General features: G+C 51.6%; 1 protein-coding gene across 1 annotated transcript in view; it reads right to left on the bottom strand.

Annotated features, from left to right (window-relative positions):
- GPR137B (G protein-coupled receptor 137B) overlaps window positions 1-21,083 on the bottom strand; it is a 53,779-nt gene extending 32,696 nt beyond the window's left edge. Inside the window, exon 1 of the mRNA XM_055425760.2 lies at window positions 20,492-21,083. Coding sequence (XP_055281735.2) covers window positions 20,492-20,860 — 369 coding nt within the window. The 5' untranslated portion in view covers window positions 20,861-21,083. The remainder of the gene's footprint in view (window positions 1-20,491) is intronic.
- Window positions 21,084-21,452: the final 369 nt, after the last annotated feature.

Below are 21,452 nucleotides of genomic sequence, written 5' to 3'. Positions count from 1 at the left end.
CAGTTCCCTGTGCTATACAGTGGGTCCTTATTGCTTACCTATTTTATACATAGGAGTTGTATCTGTTAATCCCTGTTAATGCCTAATTTATCCCCATCTCTCCAGGAACCATAAATTTGCTTTCTATGCCTGTGAGTCTATTCTGTTTTGTAAATAAATGAAATTGTGTCATTTCTTTTTAGATTCCACATATAAGTGATGTCATATGATATTGAAACTGCAGTATTTTTTTAAAGTGTTTGAGTTTACCAAGGAAATACACAAATAATGTTTTAATACACTTTGGTGGGGGGTTACTAGGTGGCAGGTAACTCAGTTGACTCTCATACCCAGGCCATCGCTGGGCTCCTGAGAACCACCCACAGGTGGTTCTATGCTATGGACTCAGTTCTGTGCAAAGTGCTGTCGTGGATGAAAGAAAAATTTGACCCATTCTGCCTTCAACAGGCTTACGGTCCTACTGGCAAGGGAAAACCAGGACAGAGCCAAGGACAAGAGGAGATGTAACCCAGAAAGGCTGCGGACTCAGGTGGTCGGAGCACAGGAGGCAGATCTGCAGGTCAGAGGCTCAGCCTTGTGGTGGGCACATTGGCTTGTTCTGCTCATCTCGCAGAGACGGCTCCTGGTCCCACCAGGATGGCACAAGAACTCACGTGTGGGTCAGAGTCCACTCATGGCCCGTCGGGTGCCCAGCTCACTGCCACCACTCGGCCAGCACTGGGTCTTGGGGGCCACAGCAGCTGAGTCCTCCCAGCTGAGAGCACAGCCCACCTGCACACCATCCTCCTCTATAAACAAAACAAAAGCCATGTGTTTACTCCCCACAGCTGGATGGGGCATGAACCGAAGAGTCAGGCATGGGAGGACAGCCTGGACCCCAGAGGCTCCTTCCTGGAACACGGTAAAGGTCAGGGTTTCCAGCCATGACCATCAGATATCTGGGCCCAACTCCAACTTCATAAACCATCACATGCTTTGCCCCCACAATTTTCCTTTTAAGAAATGACTCTGAGGCTGGGCTTCTCAAGGGGCACCCACAGAACCGGGAAATCACAAGGGTGACTAAAAAAACAGGTCATATTAGGAAACAAATTTAGAAACTGTTAGGTTACCCAGGAATTCCCAGAGCCTTTAAAAGGCTTTGCTCTACATTGTAAATCTTCAAGGGAAATGCACAGTATGCAACAGTTTTCCAAAGATATCTGGCCACTGAAGGTGTTCCTAATGAGTGTTCCAGGAAACAGAGTTTGGGAAACATTGTCTTTAAGGCACTAAACATGGGTGGAATGTTCACTGGAGCCTTAATAATTGTAATCATCACTATCGCCACAACAAACAGGAAACAATGATAACTTTAAATCACACTCAGCCTTCAACCCTGTGAACACAGGCACCAATCAACCAAGGCACCGAGCACAAGGGGTCCCCCAGGTCAAGCATTCTACCCCAAAAGGGACCCAGAGCCCCACCTTGTAAAAAGAAGGGGGAACCCCACAAAACTCATACCCTCTTAAAATCCACATCCCTGCCTGAAGGAGAAAAGTCATTACCAGGTAAGGGCACAATCTGATACACAATATTAATAAACTGTTTGACCCTCTTGAAGCTAAAAGCAAGGGTGACAGATAATGACCTCAAAATAAAAGCCTCCAACATGATGTGTAAAATCTCTGTCCACTCTTTGTAATTTGTGGCAATTACTGTTGACCCCTGAACAACAAAGAAATTAGGAGCACCCAACGTCCACACAGGTGAAAATCTGAGTAGAATTCATCATGGGCCCTCAGTATAAAGACAGCTTCTAGGTATCTATGGATTCAACGGTGTAGTTCTGTAGTATCTACTGCAGAAAAAAATCCACATCGAAGTGGACCCGTGCTGTTTAAGAAGCAAATGTTTATGTCTTGGGACTTGCCTGGTGGTCCTGTGATTAAGACGGTGCACTTCCATTGCAGGGGACATGGGTTTGATCCCTGGTCAGGGAACTAAGATCTCACATGCTGTGCAGCACAGCTAAAAAATTATTAAAAACTTTACTTAAAAAATGTTTTTGCCTTGAATTCAACTGGGTCTTTTCAAGCTGTACTTAAAAAATTAAAAACTCTGCCCTGTCCTTCAAGCTAACCCTTAAACCTAAGTTCCTTAAAGCTGTATTTAAATTCCTGGCATTTCAAACTCACATAGTATATATTTAACTTTTGCCCTCACTAAATAAAGTACATAAATGCCTGGACCAAGTTTTTTTTTAAAAAAATCCAAACTCTCCTACTCATCCCTCCCCCTTTCCTGTCTATGCTCCAGGGAATTTCATTAAAGATCGATTAGTGCTCAGAAGTAGAGCTAACCCTCCTGGGCTGACTCCAGCTCTCTTATCAGGCTGCCCATCTCCTAGAGTCTGTGCTGGCTCCTGCTGACCTCAGCAGGCACTGGCTAGGAAGGGGACAGGGTGCCTGAGGGAGGGGGCAGACAAGGATGAACTATTCCTCCATATTTTACAGCTACTGCTACTGGCAAGGTGAGCTCAGGCTGCTCCCTGTAAAACCAGACCCACCAAATGGGAGGGTAGGATGACAGGGGCCATCAGAAGGGCTGGGGGACAAGTGAGACCAGATAAAAATTCCAATTCTCCCCACACTCAGATTGGTGGTATTTGTGGTAGATCAACTGACACTGAGCACCCAATCTGAGATTAACAATTAAGAAAAGGCGGAAAGACTGGTCCCTGACCTCGACAAACTCACAACCAGAGACAGACATGGTGTGAGGAGGTATGAGGAGACGTGAGAAGATGTGAGGAAGTGTGAGGTGACGTGAGGAGGTGTGAAATGGGTGGAGGTGTGGGGTGTGAGGAGGTGTGAGGAGACGAGGTGTGAGGAGACGGAGATGTGAGGAGGTGTGAGATGGGTGGAGGTGTGGGGTGTAAGGAGGTGTGAGGACACGAGGTGTGAGGAGACGTGAGGAGCTGTGAGGAGACGTGAGGAGGTGTGAGATGGGTGGAGGTGTGGGGTGTGAGGAGGTGTGAGGACACGAGGTGTGAGGAGACGTGAGGGGGTGTGAGGAGACGTGAGGAGGTGTGAGGAGACGTGAGGAGGTGTGAGATGGGTGGAGGTGTGGGGTGTGAGGAGGTGTGAGGACACGAGGTGTGAGGAGAAGTGAGGAAGTGTGAGGAGATGTGAGGAGGCATGAGGAGGTGTGAGGAGACATGAGGTGGTGTGAGGAGGTGTGAGATGGGTGGAGGTGTGGGGTGTGAGGTGGTGTGAGGAGACGTGAGGAGGCGTGAGGAGGTGTGAGATGGGTGGAGGTGTGGGGTGTGAGGTGGTATGAGGACACGAGGTATGAGGAAACATGAGGAGGTGTGAGGAGACATGAGGAGACCTGAAGAGGTATAAGGAGGTGTGAGGACATGGTAAGAGGTAGCAGGAGACATGAGGAGGTGTGAGGAGACGTGAGGAGGTGTGAGGAGATGGGTGGAGGTGTGGGGTGTGAGGTGGTGTGAGGAGAAGTAAGGAGGTGTGAGGAGACGTGAGGAGGTGTGAGGAGATGTGAGGAGGTGTGAGGAGACGTGAGGTGTGAGGAGACGTGAGGAGGTGTGAGGAGACATGAAGAGGTGTGAGGAGATGGGTGGAGGTGTGGGGTGTGAGGTGGTGTGAGGAGAAGTAAGGAGGTGTGAGGAGACGTGAGGAGGCGTGAGGGGACCTGAAGAGGTGTGAGGAGATGGGTGGAGGTGTGGGGTGTGAGGAGGTGTGAGGAGACGTGAGGAGGTGTGAAGTATGAGGAAGTGAGATTATGGGGAGATGAGGCTGTCTGAGGGGAACCTGGACTCCCTGGGAAGGGTCAGGGGGGCAGCAGGCTAGGCTGGGATGCGAGTCCAGGTGAGGAAGGAGGCAGCAGCTGGAAGTCAGTTAAGGCAGGTGCATGTCCCTGGTAAGAGATCACAGAAGGTTTTCAGTAGAATTAACACAATCGCAAATCGGAGCTGTGCTTCAAGGTCGGGGGGTGGGAGGGGACCAGAGTCAAAGAGCCTGACTAGCGGTTCAGAGAGAAGTTTGTGAAAACAGAGGTGGTGTTTATATGGAAATCAAAGACAGAATGTAGTCTAGGGGATGCCTGGGTCTGGGGGCTTGGGGAGAAACGGGGTGACTGCCAAGGGTTCCAGGATTTCTTCTGAGGGTGACAAACAGTGTTATGAACTTTTATGAAACAAAACAGGCTCAAAGACATAGAGAACAGACTTGTGGCTGCCAAGGGGGATGGGGTTGGGGGGACGGACTGGGAGTTTGGGGTTAGCAGGTACAAACTATTACATTTAGAATGGATAAACAAGGTTCTACTGTACAGTCAGGGAACTACATTCAACATCCTAGAATAAACCATAATGGAAATGAATACAAAAGAGTGTATGTATGTGTGTGTAAAACTGAGTCACTTTGTTGTACAGCAAAAATCAACACAACTTTGTATGTCAACAATACTCCACCTTTCTAAAATGTTCTGAAACGGATGGTGGTGATGGCTGTACAAGTCTGTGAACATTGAACTTTAAATGGGAACTGTAGAGAGTGTGAATTGGTCTCAATCAACATAAAGTAGCAGAAAGGCAAGAAAGGAAAAGGCGGGGGAGCAGCACGTGGGTGGGCAAATGGGCAGAAGGAAACCCGGGGTGCAGGACCATCAGGGTGTTGGATGCAGCCCAGAAGAGGGACAGGATAACTGCAGAGAGCCAGGCCTGGCTCTGGCAGATGGGAACGTGCCTGGAGGAGGAAGTGGGGAACGTTGGACGGAAGGAGGCAGGAGGAAGTGGGAGTGGGGAGTCTATTCTAGAGAGTCAGCTACTCTTTAAAAATGTCTCTGTGAAATGAAAGAGATTATTCAAGGGCACTAGGACCAGGTTTAAGATCAGCAGTATGGGCCCCGGGATTACAGAGCAGAGGGAGGGAGAGGTGGGAGGCTGGGATGCAGAGGACAGAGGAGCTGAGCAGCAGTTTCCATGGAAACTCCCATCCTGTCGTGGGAATAATGCATCTTCCTCTCACAGATGTCTGTTGGTCTCAGCATCATTTCCATGGCCTTTAAAAATCCTACCTAGACCAGATGCCCATGACAGGAAAGTCAAGTGACATTCTGAAGACTTAATTCTGGTTTGGGGAAGCAGAAAGATCACCCCCAAGTTGGCCTGAAGGAGGCTGGGGTGTTGGGGGGAGAGCCCACCTCTGTTCCCAGCTCCCCCACTTTCCTCACTCCTCCACCAGCCCCTCACCCAGATGCAGGCTCTGTGCCCTCTTGACAACCTCAGGCCCTTCCCATCACCTCTCAGATGACGCAGGAGGGCACAGAGAGCCGCAGCCTATGACGTACTCTCTTGACAGAAGCACAAAGGTTCCAGAAGCAGCCACTGCCCTGGGCCTCCCTCCCCTCATAAATTACAGCTCCTGTCCACCTCACTGATTCTATTCCCAGCCTTTGAAGTCCTGCCTGCCTGCCTTTCCCTCCTACCAACCCCAGCTGGACTTTGCTGCTTCACAGTAATTTCTCCTCTGGTCATACTGGCTGTTTTCTGGCAGGAAGGTCTGAGGCTCTTTCCTGTGGGGATGACAGCGTCCCTGGTGCATTAAGCGAAACTAAACAAAAGTAACCTCTTCTGTCCCCAGAGGCAGTGGCCGTGACGGCTCAATGAAGCACTGTACCTCCAGACCTGTGTTTGATTCACGATTTCTCCAGGTAGTCACTATGCTTTACAAATTCCAGCCCCGCCCTCCCTCCCCAAGGCATGACCTATGTCAACAGCGTTTCCATTCCGGGACCACCACTTCCTGAAGGGCTGTCCCCTCAGAAGCAAACAGGCAGGTGGACACTGTGCAACCTCCCACCCTGAACAGGCTCCAGACCCCAGGCCCCAGGCCCAGGCTGGACACTTGGTCCTGCATCTGTGATCCTGCCAGGGGCTCAGGCCCCTGGAGACTCTCAGAGCAACTGAGAGGGGCTGCGACCCTGTGTGCGCCAAACACAGACCCATGTCTAGACCAATCTCTGTCACCCCCGTACTATTTTCAAGTGTATGTATGCAAATTCGTTTGAAAATGTTACGGTAGGTTTAAACTTTACCATAAACCATGTCACCTACACAAAGAAATAACCTAATCAAAGCTCGTGAACTCACCATGAAGTTCAGTTCCTTTGACACTGCTCTGCTTGCTCCAGGGCACTTTCTTTTCCTTCTTTTAAGATTTTATTTTGATGTAGACCATTTTTAAAAGCTTTATTGAATTCATTACAATACTGCTTCTGTTTTATATTTTTGGGGGTTTTTTGGCCACAAAGAATGCGGGATCTTGGCTCCCCAAGCAGCGATTGAACCCACACCCCCTACATTGGAAGGTGAAGTCTTAACCACTGGGCTTCCAGAGAAGTCCTGAATTTTATCTCCAATTAAAAAAGAAAAACACACCACTGAAGCCCCCAGCATCTCTCTCCTTGATTCTGAGCCCTCAGAACAGAGAGAATGTCCACCTCACTCTGGTGTTCTGAGAGCCAGCTGGCTTCTACTTTTAAGAGGATAAATAATACATAGTCCGTTCTTGCATGGCGTCTCACTTTGAATCAGTGCTTTCCATCCCCTTCTGCAACGTGTCTGCTCACCTGTCATGAGGAGTTTGCAATGTATGGATGCTGAAACACATGTCTCTCATTCATGTGTTCTCACTAAGGGTGGTATCTCACTGTCTGTAGGTCACAGATGTGTGTCCATTTCAGCAGAGAGACGTCTAAGGATTGTTAAGAGTGTGGGAATTCCCTGGTAACGCCAGTGGTTAGGACTCAGCTCAGAGACAGGGCCCAGGTTTGATCCCTGGTCAGGGAACTAAGATCCTGCAACCCAAGCAGGATATATTTAGATATACATAAAACTTAAAAGCCACCCTGGTGGCTCAGATGGTAAAGAATCCACCTTCAACGTGGAAGACCCAGGTTCGACCCCGGGGTCAGGAAGATACCCTGGAGAAGGAAATGGCAGCCCACTCCAGTATCCTTGCCTGGAAAATTCCATGGACAGAGGAGCCTGACGGACTACAGTCCACAGGGTCACCATGACAAAGAGTCAGATATGACTGAGTGACTAAGCACACACACACACCAAAAAAACAAAACAAAACAAAACAACTTTTAAAAAGTGTGGACTCTGGAGCTGGTTTCCCTGAGCTTGAATCCTGGCTCTACCAGTGATCAGCTGTGTGACTTTAGAAAATTTACCTAACCTCTCTGTGCTTCAAGAGCCTCATCTGTAAAATGAAACTAATAATAGCTCCCATCTCATAGGTTTCTCTGAGGATGAGGTGAATTCACACAGAGCACTCACCTATCAGACACCTTCTCAGTGTTTATGTGTGTGGCCTCTGCTGATCTGATTATTATCAGTCCCAGCATTTGCTCTCAAACCATGACTCTAAGCACACAACTACCAAACTGTGATCATAAATGCTCTCTTGACCATAAAAGGCACTTTCATACTCAAAAAGGCTAGGAGCCACTGACACATTCACCACGTGTGCTCGTGATCCCTCTGCGCTGCCCACTTCCTGATATATTGGGGAAATTATGCAAAGCCTGAGGCTCCCTGGCTGACAGTCATTAGTCTGTGTTTCCACATGCTGCGCATCCTCATTCACCACAGCAGGGTGGCTCAACCTGCATTTTGTTCATTTCTGGAGTCTGCTGAATCCAAATGCAGATGTCTCCCTTCCTGTAGCAATCCCTGAAGAAGAGCAAGACGGGTCCAGCATTTCAGGTCTCCCCTCTGAGATCACAAGGGCAGGGGTGATGTCTCTACGTCTGCGGACACTGGCCATGTGTTTGAAGCCACAGGATATATGAAATAGACAACCACCAAAGACCTATGACATAGCACAGGGAACTCTCCTCAGTACTCTGTAATAACCTAAATGGGAAAAGAATTTGAAAAAGAATAGATACATGTGAAATAATATCAGTCTGCTGTAAACCTGAAACACATCTTTTAATTAATTAATTTTAATTGGAGAATAATTATTTTACAATATTGTGATGGTTTTTGCCATACATCAACATGAACCAGCCACAGGTATACATGTGCCCCCCCATTTCTGAACCCCCCTCCTACCTCCCTCCTTACCCTATCCCCTCTGGGTTTTTGCCGAGCACAAGTTTTGAGTGCTTCATGCATCGAACTTGCACTGGTCGTCTATTTTACATATAGTAATGTACATGTTTCAGTGCTCTTCTCTCAAGCATCCCACCCTTGCCTTCTCCCACTGAGTCCAAAAGTCTGTTCTTTATATTTGTGTCTTCTCTGCTGCCCTTCATGTAGGATCGTTGGTATTGTCTTTCTAAATTCTATATATGTGTGTTAATAGACAATATTTGTCTTTCTGACTTACTTCACTCTGTATAATAGCATCAGGTTCATCCACCTCATTAGAACCGACTCAAACGCATTCCTTTTTATAGCTGAGTAATATTCCATTGCATATATGTACCACAACTTCCTTATCTATTCATCTGCTAATGGACATCTAGGTTGCTTCCATGTCTTAGCTATTGTAAATAGTGTTACAATGAATATTGGGGTACATGTGTCTCTTTCCATTCTAATTTCCTCAGGATATATGCCCAGCATTGGGATTGCTGGTTCACGTGGCAGATCTAGTCCCAGTTTTTTAAGGAATCTCCACACTGTTCTTCATAGTGGCTGTACCAGTTTGCATTCATACCAACAGCTAAAACAACATTGTAAATCAATAAAAATTTTTTAAAAATATTTTAAAACCATGGAACCCCATGATAGAAAAAGGAGTATGCTGTCCACATCATGTCATTCTGGGTGCAGGAGCCAAGGCATGCTCTGTGTCCCCACCTGGCTGGGTGTGACAGGCCCCCAGGGAGGTGACTGGCTCCCAAGGTCAGGTTTTCACCCTGTCACCTCCTGCCTTTGAACTTGGCAAGTGCAGGGTTCAAGAAGTGAGTCCTGTTCAGTACCCAAGTCTCACACTGACCCTTGGGACACAGAGCCCCCCTTAGGTGAGCTGCTTTCATATGCGAGGGGCTTCTCAGGTGACTCAGAGGTAAAGAACTCACTTGCCAATGGAGGAAACAGGGGTCTGATCTCTGGGTGAGGAAGATCCCCTGGAGGAGGAAATGGTAACCCACTCCAGTACTCTTCCTGAAGAATCCTGTGGACAGAGGAGCCTGGAGGGCTACAGTCCATGGGGTCACAGACAGTCGGACATGACTAAGAATGCATGTTTCACATGTGATCTCGGGATCAACAATGCTGCTGCCTCTTCTCTGAACTTCAGTAAAGCCCAGAACTCCCTGGAAGCATCCTCAGCCTTCACCCGCCCTTCTGAGAGCTTTCCCACCCAGTTCTGTCCTGTCCAGCTAAGCCAGCAGCTGACAGCCCTCCTTAGGTTCATGCACATTTGCATCCTACCCCCAAGCAGGCAGGAGCTCAGCCTTATACCTACCCCCCACTCCTCTCAGGGCCCCCTCATAAATGATGAAGGGATGACGTTTCAGTGGAGAAGGGCGTCTCCACCTGCCCCCTCCCTTCCTAAAAGCGCCTTTCTTCCTCTAGTTCCCAGTAGTTCAGCCAAGCTCCTCTCTCCTCCAGCCCTGCCCCAGTGGCTCACCAGAGCCTCCCTGTTCCCATCAACTGAACCACAGCTCCATCTACCCATGCAACACCCTCCAGGCAACCCCACAAGCTCTTGGCTCCACAGTGGCCAAGTCAGGCCCGCAGGCACCACCCATGAGGGCTGGTGGCCATCTCAAGGCCTTGGAGGGTACACTCGTCCAAACACCCTCAGAGTCACCTAACACAGCACCAAACCTGGCCTTCAGTTGCCCTGCCTTTTCCAGTGGTCTGTCTCACCACCTGAACATCTGCGTCCAGGTGTGGGGCTGGCCAGACTGCCATGAACCTGCCATTTCTGTTGTTCCTAACCAGGGTCTGAACCTGGGCCCTTGACAGTGAAAGCACTGAGTCCTAACCGTTGGACTTCCAGAATTCCCTGAATCTGCTTTTCTGTTCGTCCCTGATAAACTCTCTTTACCTTCCCAGACCTCAGTGTTTCCCATAAGATAAGGGGGTCAGAGGTAGAGTTCCTCACGGTGACTTCTGCTTTTGAAACTGTGACGCAAAATTCTCAAGAGGGCAGCCCCACAGGGACTGGTGGTCTTGCTTCAACTGGGGATGGGCCCAAACTGTTGCGGAGGAGGGAAGGGACGTGGGGCCAGCCACCCCTAGGGCTTCCCCGGGTCCCCTCACTAGTACAGGTGGAGATGGAACAAGTCTCATGAGCCTTCCTGGCACCCATCTCCCTCCCTGGGCTCATGAATGGGAAGGGCTGTGGCCACGCAAAGTCCCATCATGGTTATGTGTTTCTGAATTGCTCCTGCCACTATCCCAGTTCACAGTTTACCAGCCAGGGCCCTGCCCATAATTGTTCTAAATGTGCTTAAATAAGGTGACACATCATTGCATGGAGGGAAACATTTCTCCACCCGGGAAGCCTAGATGGGTTACCAGCCAGCCAGACCCCAAGGCTCTAGGAAGAAGGTTTTGGGGTGGCTACAGCAGCATCGTGCTATCTCACCACTGGACCCTGATCCTCGAAGCAAATGATGTATAACTACAAAATAGGTCTACAGCGAACAAGCCTCAGGTTTATTTTTTTCCTGCAGGAAATAACTTTCTGCCTCAGAAGCAAGGAGAATTCTGAGAATTCTCTTGTCCTTGCTGGGAGCAGGGTGGTATTTATTTTGAACTTTGCAACCCCTGAAAACCCACAAGTCGAAATCCTAACCCCCAGGGTGATGGTGTTAGGAGGTGAGGGCTCTGAGCACCGAGGTCACGCGAGTGGAGTCTTCATAGGTGGGATTTGTGCTCTTATCAAAAGGAACCTAAGGAGCCCTCTCTCTGCTCTCCACCACGTGAGGACACGATGAGAGGGCGGCCGTCCGCAGGCAGGAAGAGGCCCTTGCTAGAACCTGACCCTGCTGACACCCCGTCCTTGGATGGCTATCAAAAAGTCTACAAACAATAAATGCTGGAGAGAGGGTGGAGAAAAGGGAACGTCCCTACACTGCTGGTGGGAATATAAACTGGTGCAGCCACTATGGTAAACAGTATGGAGGTTCCTTAAAAAACTAAAAACAGAGCTATCATATGACCCAGCAATCCCACTCCTGGGCATATATCTGGGAAAAAAAATAATTCAAAAAGATACACGTACCCCATCGCCAAGACATGGGAGTAACCTAAATGTCCATTGACAAATGAATGGATAAAGATGTGGTATGAATATACAATGGAGTACTGCCCAGTCATAAAAAAGAATGAAACAGTGCCATTTGCAGCAACATGGGTGGACCTAGAGATTATCTCACTAAGTCAGACAGATAAAGACAAATATATGATATCACTTATATGTGGAATCTAAACAAAAAAAGAGACAGAAAAGAACTTTTTTACAAAACGGAAACAGACTCACTGATTTAGAAAACAAACTTATAGTTACCAAAGGGGAAAGGTTGGGCGGAGAGAGATAATTAGAGGAGTTTGGGATTAACATATACATACCACTATATATTCCCTGGTGGCTCAGAGGTTAAAGCGTCTGCCTCCAATGCGGGAGACCCGGGTTCGATCCCTGGGTCGGGAAGATCCCCTGGAGAAGGAAACGGTAACCCACTCCAGTATTCTTGCCTGGAGAATCCCATGGATGGAGAAGCCTGGTAGGCTACAGTCCACGGGGTCGCATAGAGTCGGACACGACTGAGCGACGGAACAGAACAGAACATATATAAAACAGATAACTAACAAGGGCCTACTGTATAGCACAGGGAACTCTAGTCAATATTCTGTAATAACTTAAATGGGAAAAGAACTTAGAAAAGGATAGATATATGTATATGTATAACTGAAACACTTTTCTGTAGACCTGAAACTAACATGACATTGTAAATCAGCTATACTCCACTATAAAATAAAAATTAAAAAAGAAAGCAATGGATTGATTATAAAAAAAAAAAGAAAGAAAGAAAAAGAAAAGAAATATCTGGTGTTGAAGATGCCCCAGGCTGCAGTGTTCTGCTGTAGGAGCCAACCAGACTTAGACAGAGTCAGAGGATGCCCCAGTATCCTGCCCAGAGAACTGCCAGGGGGACCCCCTCCAAGAGAAGGAACGTGGTGACAGAAACTGCTCATGGGAGCAGACACAGGTCTGCAGCTAGGCTGTCCCCAACTCACTGCGGGACACCAGACAGGGACACATACGACAGCGATCAGGGCGGAGGGGGACAAACTCACATCCCATCAGAAGCAGTGAAGGGGAACTTCTCTGGTGGTCCAGTGGTTAAGATTCTGTGCTTCCAATGCAGGGGGGTGTGGGTTCAAACCCTGGTTGGGGAACTAAGATCCCGCATGCCATGTGGCATGGCCAAAAAGTTTTGAAAATAAAAATTAAGAAAAGAAGCAAGGAAGGGAACTGAGAATATCTCAACCCAAGTAGGGACGACTCAAGAGGAAGCAACAAGTGCCACGAACCCTGTGAAGAGCGTGTGTTGTGGGAGGGGTGACACCACTCTCAGGGGCCCCGAGGGTCGGGGCCACCTTCCCACCTTTGCATCCCTGGTGGTGGCCTGGTTCCCAGGAAGCTGCTGTGAACAAAGGAGGGTAAAAGGACTTGACTTACACTAACAGTAGCAAGGCGTTTCCCCAGTGCCAGTGCAGGAAATCCCGCAGGTGTGATCCCCAGGCTGGGAAGATCCCTTGGAGAAGGACATGGCAACCCACTCCAGTATTCCTGTCTGGGAAACCCCATGGAGAGAGGAGCCTGGAAGGCTACAGTCCATGGGGTTGCAGAAGAGTCAGACACGACTTAGCAACTACACAATGACAGCAAGTAGCAAAGCCACCTGTTCTTTGTCAAGCGTGTGTCCTGCAGGCAGAATTGCAGAGATGACAGAGTGAATTAAGGCCCCAACCTTCCATCGGAAACATCTTACTCATGGTGTCGCCACCGTAAGGACGGTCAGTAAGTCACGGGGCCGCAGGCACCACAGAGACAGAACTTACGTGGTCTGTTCTCCCCACTCAAGGCCAAGTTCCCTGAAGGCAGGAACCACGCGTGGCCATCACCCAGTCTGCACAGCCTGCAGGGAATCACAGGCCTCAGAAGAATGTGTTAAGTGCCCCTCCAAGGATCAGCATGTAAGTGAACTGTGGACGATGCTGACGGTGGCATACCATCCAGCCCTAAAAGGAAGGAGCTAGTGACACACGCTATGACGCAGATGAACCCTGAAAACATCGTGCTAAGTGAGAAGCCAGACGCAAAAGGCCACTTAGTGTACATTCTGGATATGAAGTATCCAGGGGGCCTCCCAGGTGGCACCAGTGGTAAAGAAACTGCCTGCCAATGCAGGAGACATAAGAGACTCAGGTTTGACCCCTGATTCGGGAAGATCCCCTGGTGGAGGGCATGGTAACCCACTCCAGGATTCTTGCCTGGAGAATTTCACGGACGGAGGAGCCTGGCAGACCACAATCCACGGGGTCGCAAAGAGTCGAACACAACTTAGCATGCACGCACACATGCACATCCAGAGCAGACGGGTGTTCGCCAGGGGCTGGGGTGAGCGGGGAAAGTGGACTGACTGCTGAATGGGCAAGGACAGTGCTTCCAGATCGACGAACATGTTCTGGAGCTGAACAGCAGTGGCCACTGCATAAAATGTCAGTGCACTAAAGGCCACACTAAGTTGTACATGTTAACATAGTTAATTTTACAGCATGTGACTGTCACCCCAATTTTAAGAACATACTTGTCGAGGGAATGAAATGAATCTCCAAATTCGTGTCCGCAGACTGCGTGACTCAGGATCGGGGTTCAGGGGCCAGCCAGGCTCCCATTCAGCCCACGTGCCTCCACTCCTGGTCACACACCACCCACAGACCGTCACATCACCAGATGGGCAACGCGACCTCTGGCATCTCTTAGGTCTGGGTGGCCGGGGGAGGGTACAGGAGGCAGGGCGCAGGCCGGGGAGCTGACTTCAGCCCGTGTAGATGTTTACCCTGTGGTTTACACACTATGTTGCTTGGCTGGTGGGTGTGTCAGTAAAAGGCGGGGAGCGGAGGCCATCATAAGACGTCCAGCCCAAGGCCCCTCACCTGTGTTTCCCCAGGCTCTGCAGGCAGGGAGAGGACCCTCTCTGGGTGCTGTGGGTGGCATGCAGTTCTGTTTGTGTCCGTCTTCCCCTACAGTCTGCGGCCCCTCGGGGCACAAATCCAGCTGTGTCTGACCCCGGCCACCTATGTACAGCTGACTGATGTGTTCCCTGACTAAATGACACTCTGGAACCAGGAGATGAGAAGCCATGGCCTGTTATGGCTTGTTTCCAAAGTGCCCAAAGGACCTGTCCCCAAAACAGCAAGGTGACACACACTGGACTTGTCCAAAGTTTGTCCCAAGAACTGAGTCCAGCCTGCAATCTGTTATCCTATGGCCTACGAGCTTAGAACAGCTTTTTTTTAATCTTTTTTAAAAGATGTCTAAAAAAAAAAAAGCATGCAACAGAGACCATGTGTAGCTACAAGACCCAAAATATTGACGTGGACACCATCACGACTTCCTTTCCTGGGCTTTCCACGACTTCCTTTCCTGGGCTTTCCACACCCAAGTTTAAGGAAAAAAGGCACTAAGAGTAAAACCACGGGCTCATCTGTCCTCAGGGGTTAACGGACTCTAAACTTCGGCCACGGGATAAATCAAAAGTAAAATATTTACAAGCCTCTGTAGACCTCCAGGGGCGCATACGTGCCAGGGATGGTCAGCACTGTGTGCCGAGCCCATCCGTCTGGAGAAAACAGATCCGTCAGACCCACAACCAAGAGGCTTCTCTCCTCTCCCTGGAGCTGCAAGACAATCAGAAATCAGGGGACAGCAGCGGATTCTGGATAACATACTATGTCATTCTCAAAAACCTAAGACGGAGGGATTCATTCGGATGAGGGGCTGTCAATGTCATCGACGCTGCTCTCCCATCATCCTGCCCCTCGGTGCTTCGCCCAGCGCCTCCGGTCTGATGGGTCTAGGGACCAGGGAGGGGGGTTCAGCACAGCCCTCTGGTGGGGAGGGCACTGCCGTTGGACACGCCAGCACAACCTACCTGAGCAACCAAGAGCCTTAGGACAGTGCTCTCTTTCTGCCTCCCTGCTAGCTCCTGCTTGTCTGACCGCGGGAAAGCCAGCAAAGCAAAAGGATGCAGCAAAACCCTACAGGCGTGAGGGTGTGGGGGACCCAAACTCAGGATCTCAGTCACATCCGCCTTTGTGTGTGTGTTTAGTCTCAGGCATGTCCAACTCTGTGACCCTTTGGATCGGAACCCGCCAGGCTCCTCAGTCCACAAGATTGTTCAGGCAAGAATACTGGAGAGGGTTGCCTTTTCCTTCTCCAAGGGATCTTCCTGATCCAGGGGAGCGAACCTACGTCTCCTGTGTCTCCTGCACTGCAGGCAGATTCTTTACCCGTTGAGCCACTGGGCAAGCCCCCAAATATGCTGAGAGGAGGCTAACTTTTCCCACAAGGGCTGAGGGTGTGAAATTTGGTTCCCCTGATGCTGCTGCCCGACTGCACAGCAGCCAAGAGTCAGGGGAGACGGAGAAAAGAGTGAGGGCTGCGAGGAAAGATTTAAGGAGACTGGGCTGTAAAATTAGAAAGCTGCTTTTTGGGGGTGGGGGATTTTCAGCAGTAAAATTAGGACTTGACTTCCTGGGGGCTGCTGGAGGTAGATGGTAGACTGGACGCCAATAAGGAAAACGTCTCATGAACCTGTGCATGTGCACGGATACACTTCAGGTGTGTACACACACACACCACACACACAGCGCTGGCAGCTGTGAGCCCACTGAGCGACCACAAGGAGCCAGCGCGGGGCCAGGAGGCCACAGTGTGGTGCAGACGCGAGGAGTCCCTGCCCCTGTGCGACTGTGGCCCCAGTTCTGAAATAAAGTCCTTAGGGACCAACAAACTCTGGCCCTGTGTGTTCCTAAGCTTCTTTCTCCTTCGTAATCACCAAGAGGCCTGGAAGCTTCCCTCTTCACAACTCCTAGATGAGGGCCTGGCACACAACAGATTCAGTAAATGTTCTTGAGGAAATGGACTGCCAAGAACCACAGCGAGAGCCACTCATGCCTGAGGTCACCACCTCCTCCTCCCTTTTCCTGGTGGAGGTGAAGACAGGGTCCCCGGATTAGATTTTCAGATGCCTCCTTGTTTCCTGTCAGCAGAGATAAGGACCATGATGCATTTCAAAGGGCAGGGGAAGGCGGAGGCGGGGGGGTTGTTGTGTGCAGCAAGCACTCTTCCTGGCTCTGCGTGCCTAGCCGGGGACTCTGGACAAGTCACCAGGATCCTCGAGGCCTCGGATGGCTGTGTTCAGAATGAAGGTGGGGCTTCTGGACCTCCCAGGCCCATCAGCTCTTGGGGTCAGAAGACGCAGCCACGAGGAACCAGTGACTTCCATCCTCTTCCCCAGGAGAGGCCCAGTGCCACTGCCATTCGACAAACATGAAAGTTGCAGGTTGGAGGGAAAAGTCATTTCAGTGACACAGTGGGTAATGAAGGGCTGAGCCAGTGCTGGGGCCTGACCTTCAGGACTGCGGTTTGGCTAGAGTCTGGGCCCTGCTATTAAAAGATGCAGACAGAGCATCTCAGCTGAGGGAGAGGAGGGGATGAGGGATGCAGCGCCAACAGCACCTCCTTTAACCTGCTCCAACCCAGAGGGAGGGCACTAGGGCCGCCCCTGTCCTACAGGAGGTCAGTAACCCAGCTCTGCCCAGAGAGGGCTGGCTCCTTAGGCTCCGTCCCCCTGATTCACAGGTCTTTGCAAGCCCACCACGACTCCCTGGCCCACCATGAGTCCCAAGCCCTCACCGTGAACTCTAACCCCCACCATGACCCTTAGGATCCCACCATGAGATGCAACACTCATCATGACCCTTAGGCCTACACCATGATTTCCAACCCCCACCTTGACCTCCACACTGCCATCATTAGCTCCAAAATCTATCATGACCCCCAGACCCTAACCATTAGCTCCAACATCCAACATGACCCCCAGACCCCCACCACGAGTTCCAACCCCCACCATTACCCCCAGACCCCTACCATGAGATCCAACCCCCACCATGACTCCCTGGCCCCCAGAAAGAGCCTCAGGTGCCCACAGGAAAGCCCCTGCATCCTCCCACCCACACTCTTAAGGCATAGTAGATGCTGGCTCCTGCGTCACTGTCCGTTAATCAAACCACCTCTTTCCCACGGGAGGGTTCACTTCTTTTCCTTCCTCAAACCGGCCTGTAATGGTAGGAATCTGTCTCAAGGCTCAAGACAAGGCTGCACCAGGGGGAAGCTGAGCCCTTCACACCCAGGAACCCAGGAGTCTGAGGTTCAGGCCCAGAATTCTAGGGGGGGACAGCTGGGGGGAGATACCCACCCAGGTGTCACTGAGCTGCCAGGACCCTCCGACCCAGATCTACAGACAGACCTGCCTCACAGGGGACTTCACTGGCCCAGAAGCTGGTGTCCTTGGCCCTGGTGCCTCTACTGTACAGCCTGGTGGGCGGAGGGCCTACCACTCCTCATGCACAGAGACCCTGTGTACATCAGGTCTCAGGGTCCTGCCCCTTCTAAGCCCCCTGTAAAAAGCAAATGAGCACTGAGCTAGAACAGACTCTGGAGTATATGTCTCACTCCAGCCTCGGCTCTGCAAACTCCTAGAGCAGCAGGAGCTGAGCAGGAGTCTGACGGACCCAGCAGGGCCTGGAGCTGGAAACAACTCAATGCCTGGGGCTTCAAGGAGAGCCCAGACACTTGGAGCCAGACACACACACACAGAGCCTACTAACGACTGAAGCAGTCTCACCAGGAGCTGGAGAGAGGAATCTCCTGCAGTCTTCGGAACTGAAATATACTCTCCCTTAAATCCCTTGACTTATTACTCAGTTGTGCATCTCCTCAATTGGATGCCAAGCTCCCAGAGAACACAATGTGACATTCAGAGGAGGGTATGCTTTCCCACTGTAAGAGGTTTCATGTACCATGAAGAACAAGCCTGGCACTCTGATGTCACAGACATGGGTGTGATTCCTGGCTCTAGGGCTCACTGGCCGTGTGACCCTGAGGGAGTCATACATAACCTCCCTGGCCTTCCTCTGAAAAACGGGGACACCATCCATCCTTGTAGTTGGGAAGAACAAATAAGACCACTCAGAATCGTGCCTAGCACCCAGCACAAGGTTCTTCATTGTTAACCACTACCCACCAGCCTCCAAAATCTGATTTACATGCTCTAAGAGGAGGCTCAGGCCACAGTAATCCTTAATGTTCCCCCGGCCATTCCAGTGGTTGAAGAACCCGGCCTAACAGAAGGCATATGGAAGGGGTGGGGGGAGAGGGATGTTGCAGCTGGGAGTCAAAGGGCAACCCCTTTAAAACTCCCTGGAAGTATCAGACTATTTCCCAGGAAGCCAGGGAACAGCTCGTCTGCCAGGGTGTCTGTGATGCCAGCAGTTAGTACCACCTCCTCCTGCCAGCTACCCTGGAGATAGAAAGAAAACAAGACCTGGGAGTCATCAAGAAGCCAGGGCGGTGGCTTGTGGCCTCTCAGCTTGCGAGGCTGTCGGCCTGGTCACTCTTTCCCTCACTCAGCATTTACTCGCCAACCAGCAGATGGTGCAGAAAATGTGTGGCTCTGCGGCTAATCCAGCTCTGAGGGCAAAATTTGCATGTGACTACCAGACAGCCGTGGCCGTCCTCTAAGCTGTCCTTGTTCCCTCTCAAAAAGGGACCACGACATGCAATCAGACCATCGTCACAGTTCTTGAAGGAGCATCAACATACCTGACTTCTGAATCTTCCTGGAATCACCCGCTTTGGATCCAATAAAAAAAAAAAGAAGCCAGAGTGTCTGCACTGTAGCTGACTGCCTGAACTGGTTTTTGGATTTAAAACTTGTATTTGGACAGATGACATACATGACTCGTGGACTGGAAAATATGTTGATACACTGGACAGAGGAGACTTCTTTATCTATAGATCCCTTTTGATAAAAATTACAATAGCTACTTATGCTACCTTTTAGCCAAAAGTGTTTCCTCCAAATTGTTATTCAGGGACTCCCTGAACTGAACTGAATTCTTATTCTACCTTTTCTTCCTTTTTTTTTTCCAACAACAGCATTTTTTTTAAGATTTTTTTTGGATGTGGACCACTTTTAAAGTTTTTATTGAATTTGTTACAATACTGCTTCTGTTTTATGTTTTGGATTTTTGGCTGCAAGGCGTGTGGAATCTTAGCTCCCCAACGAGGGATCGAACCTGCACCCCCTGCATTGGAAGGTGAAGCCCCAACAGCATTTTCTTTTACTAAATAAAGGACACTAGTAAAAGGAATGTAATGCTTGCTGGCACAAAGCATCTAGCCAAGCAACAGTTCTTAAACGCCCCTTACCAGGCGACATCGTTGGCCTTCCCCCTGGACAGGGTCCTAGTGAAAATGGGCATTTTAGTGCTGGGAAAGCTAATGGGAAGCAGAGATGCTGCTGCTGCTGACAGTATTGTGCTATTACACCTTTATACAATACTTTACACGCTCTTTGCAAGACACTTTCCAATTACTGTACTTAAGCATCACAGCAGCCAAGTCAATTCGCACGTTCTCCCATTAGCTTATTAACAATCTGCTCATAAAACGACTCCCCAGTGCCTGTAAAAGGGCGCCAGGAAACTTACGGCTTTTTCTCGGGGCCTCTCAGATGAGCTCAGAGCAACCCTGCCTGAGCTCTCGAGGCATCAGCTGGGGAGCTGGGTGCTACCCCAACGGCTGTGTAGCAATCCCGTGGAATGAGTGAGCAGGCTGCCCTTCAGCAGGGCTCCCATGCTGGAGACTCCAAACATTCCATCCAAAGCAGGGCAGTCCCACTACTCTGTCCTCAAAAAAGCCAGCGTCTGGCCCCAATCTGGAGGCCAAGGTAGTGGCGATTTTTCCAGGCTGGTAGTCAGATGCTTTGGGACGAGGGGACAGAGGGGAAAAAACTGGAGTGCCAGTCTCCTTGGTGGGCACATCTCCCATCAGTACCGAGTCTGATGTGCGCACGGGGATGCTGCCGCGCCCTGCGCGCTGAGTGATGCCGACCTGCGGGCAGAGGATGACGGGTGGCCGGCAGCCCTCACTCTCCTTTCCCTTCCCCTCTCCTCGTTACCTGGGACAAAGGCCTGCAGGTAGGACAGGGCTCGGGCCACCCCAGAATCAATGCTTTCCACCCCCTCCCCAAACACCACCACACACACACAGCCCCAGGGCTCTGGGACCCGCTCCCGCGGCTGCCCCCGCCCCCTCCAGGTGAGCGCCGTCCAGGTGCCTCCCGCCAGCGGGGGAGGCCTCCCGCGACTCACCTGCGTGAAATACAAGTTCATCAGCGTAAGGGTGAAGAACTGGAGGCAAACGGGGAAGCAGTAGAGCAGCCAGAAGACGAAGGGGCTGAGCGCGTTGGCCGCCACGAAGTCTTTGAAGTAGAAGGAGAAGAGGACGGTCCGCAGGGAGGCCCAGAAGAGGCAGAGGAAGAGGAAGACGCTCTGGTAGCTGAGCCGCTTGTGGCGATAGCGCAGCACCAGCCAGAGCTGCACGTAGATGAACACGAAGAGCAGCGAGTAGAACACGGTGTAGACGATCGTGAGGCCGAGCTTCACGTAGGGGGGCACGGCCGGGGTCAGCGTGGGCGGCAGCGAGTCGTTGCGGAGGGGGTCCCACGGCTGGGCCTCCATCGGGCCAGGGGCGCTGCTGCGCCGCCCGGGCGCTCCGGCTTCATCTGGGCTCGCGGCCGCCGCCACCCCCACGGGGGTCTCCGCGCATCGCGCTCCACCCGGAGCCGGGCGACGGGAGGAAAGAAAACAAGCCGCACTTCCTCCCCCGGCACCACATGATTCACTGGGGCGGCCTTTGTCTGCGATTGGCAGCGCCGCGCCCGCCGCCCCCGCGCGCCCCGGCTCTGCCCCGCGCGCCCCCACGAGCACCGCCCCCCGCGCCGCGCCCCCCCGGCCCGCCCCCTGCCCGGCCGCCGGGCCCCGGAGCCCCGCCCCCCGCCCCGCGCGCCCCCGCCCCGCGCGCCCCCGCGAGCACCGCCCCGCGCGCCGCGCCCCCCCGGCCCGCCCCCTGCTCGGCCGCCGGGCCCCGGAGCCCCGCCCCGCCCCCCGCCCCGCGCGCCCCCGCCCCGCGCGCCGCGCCCCCCGGCCCGCCCCCTGCCCGGCCGCCGGGCCCCGGAGCCCCGCCCCCCTCCCCGAGCGCCCCGCCCCCCTCCCGCCCCGCGCGCCCCCGCGCCGCGCGCCCCCGCATCCCTCCTGCTCGGCCCCGCCCCCG

Source organism: Moschus berezovskii, chromosome 12 (genome assembly GCF_049115385.1).
Source record: "Moschus berezovskii isolate FMDL1 chromosome 12, NW_MosBer_1.0, whole genome shotgun sequence".
NCBI lineage: Eukaryota > Metazoa > Chordata > Mammalia > Artiodactyla > Moschidae > Moschus > Moschus berezovskii.
Note: the sequence above shows the minus strand (reverse complement) of the source record. Positions and strands in the feature narration are given on the sequence as shown.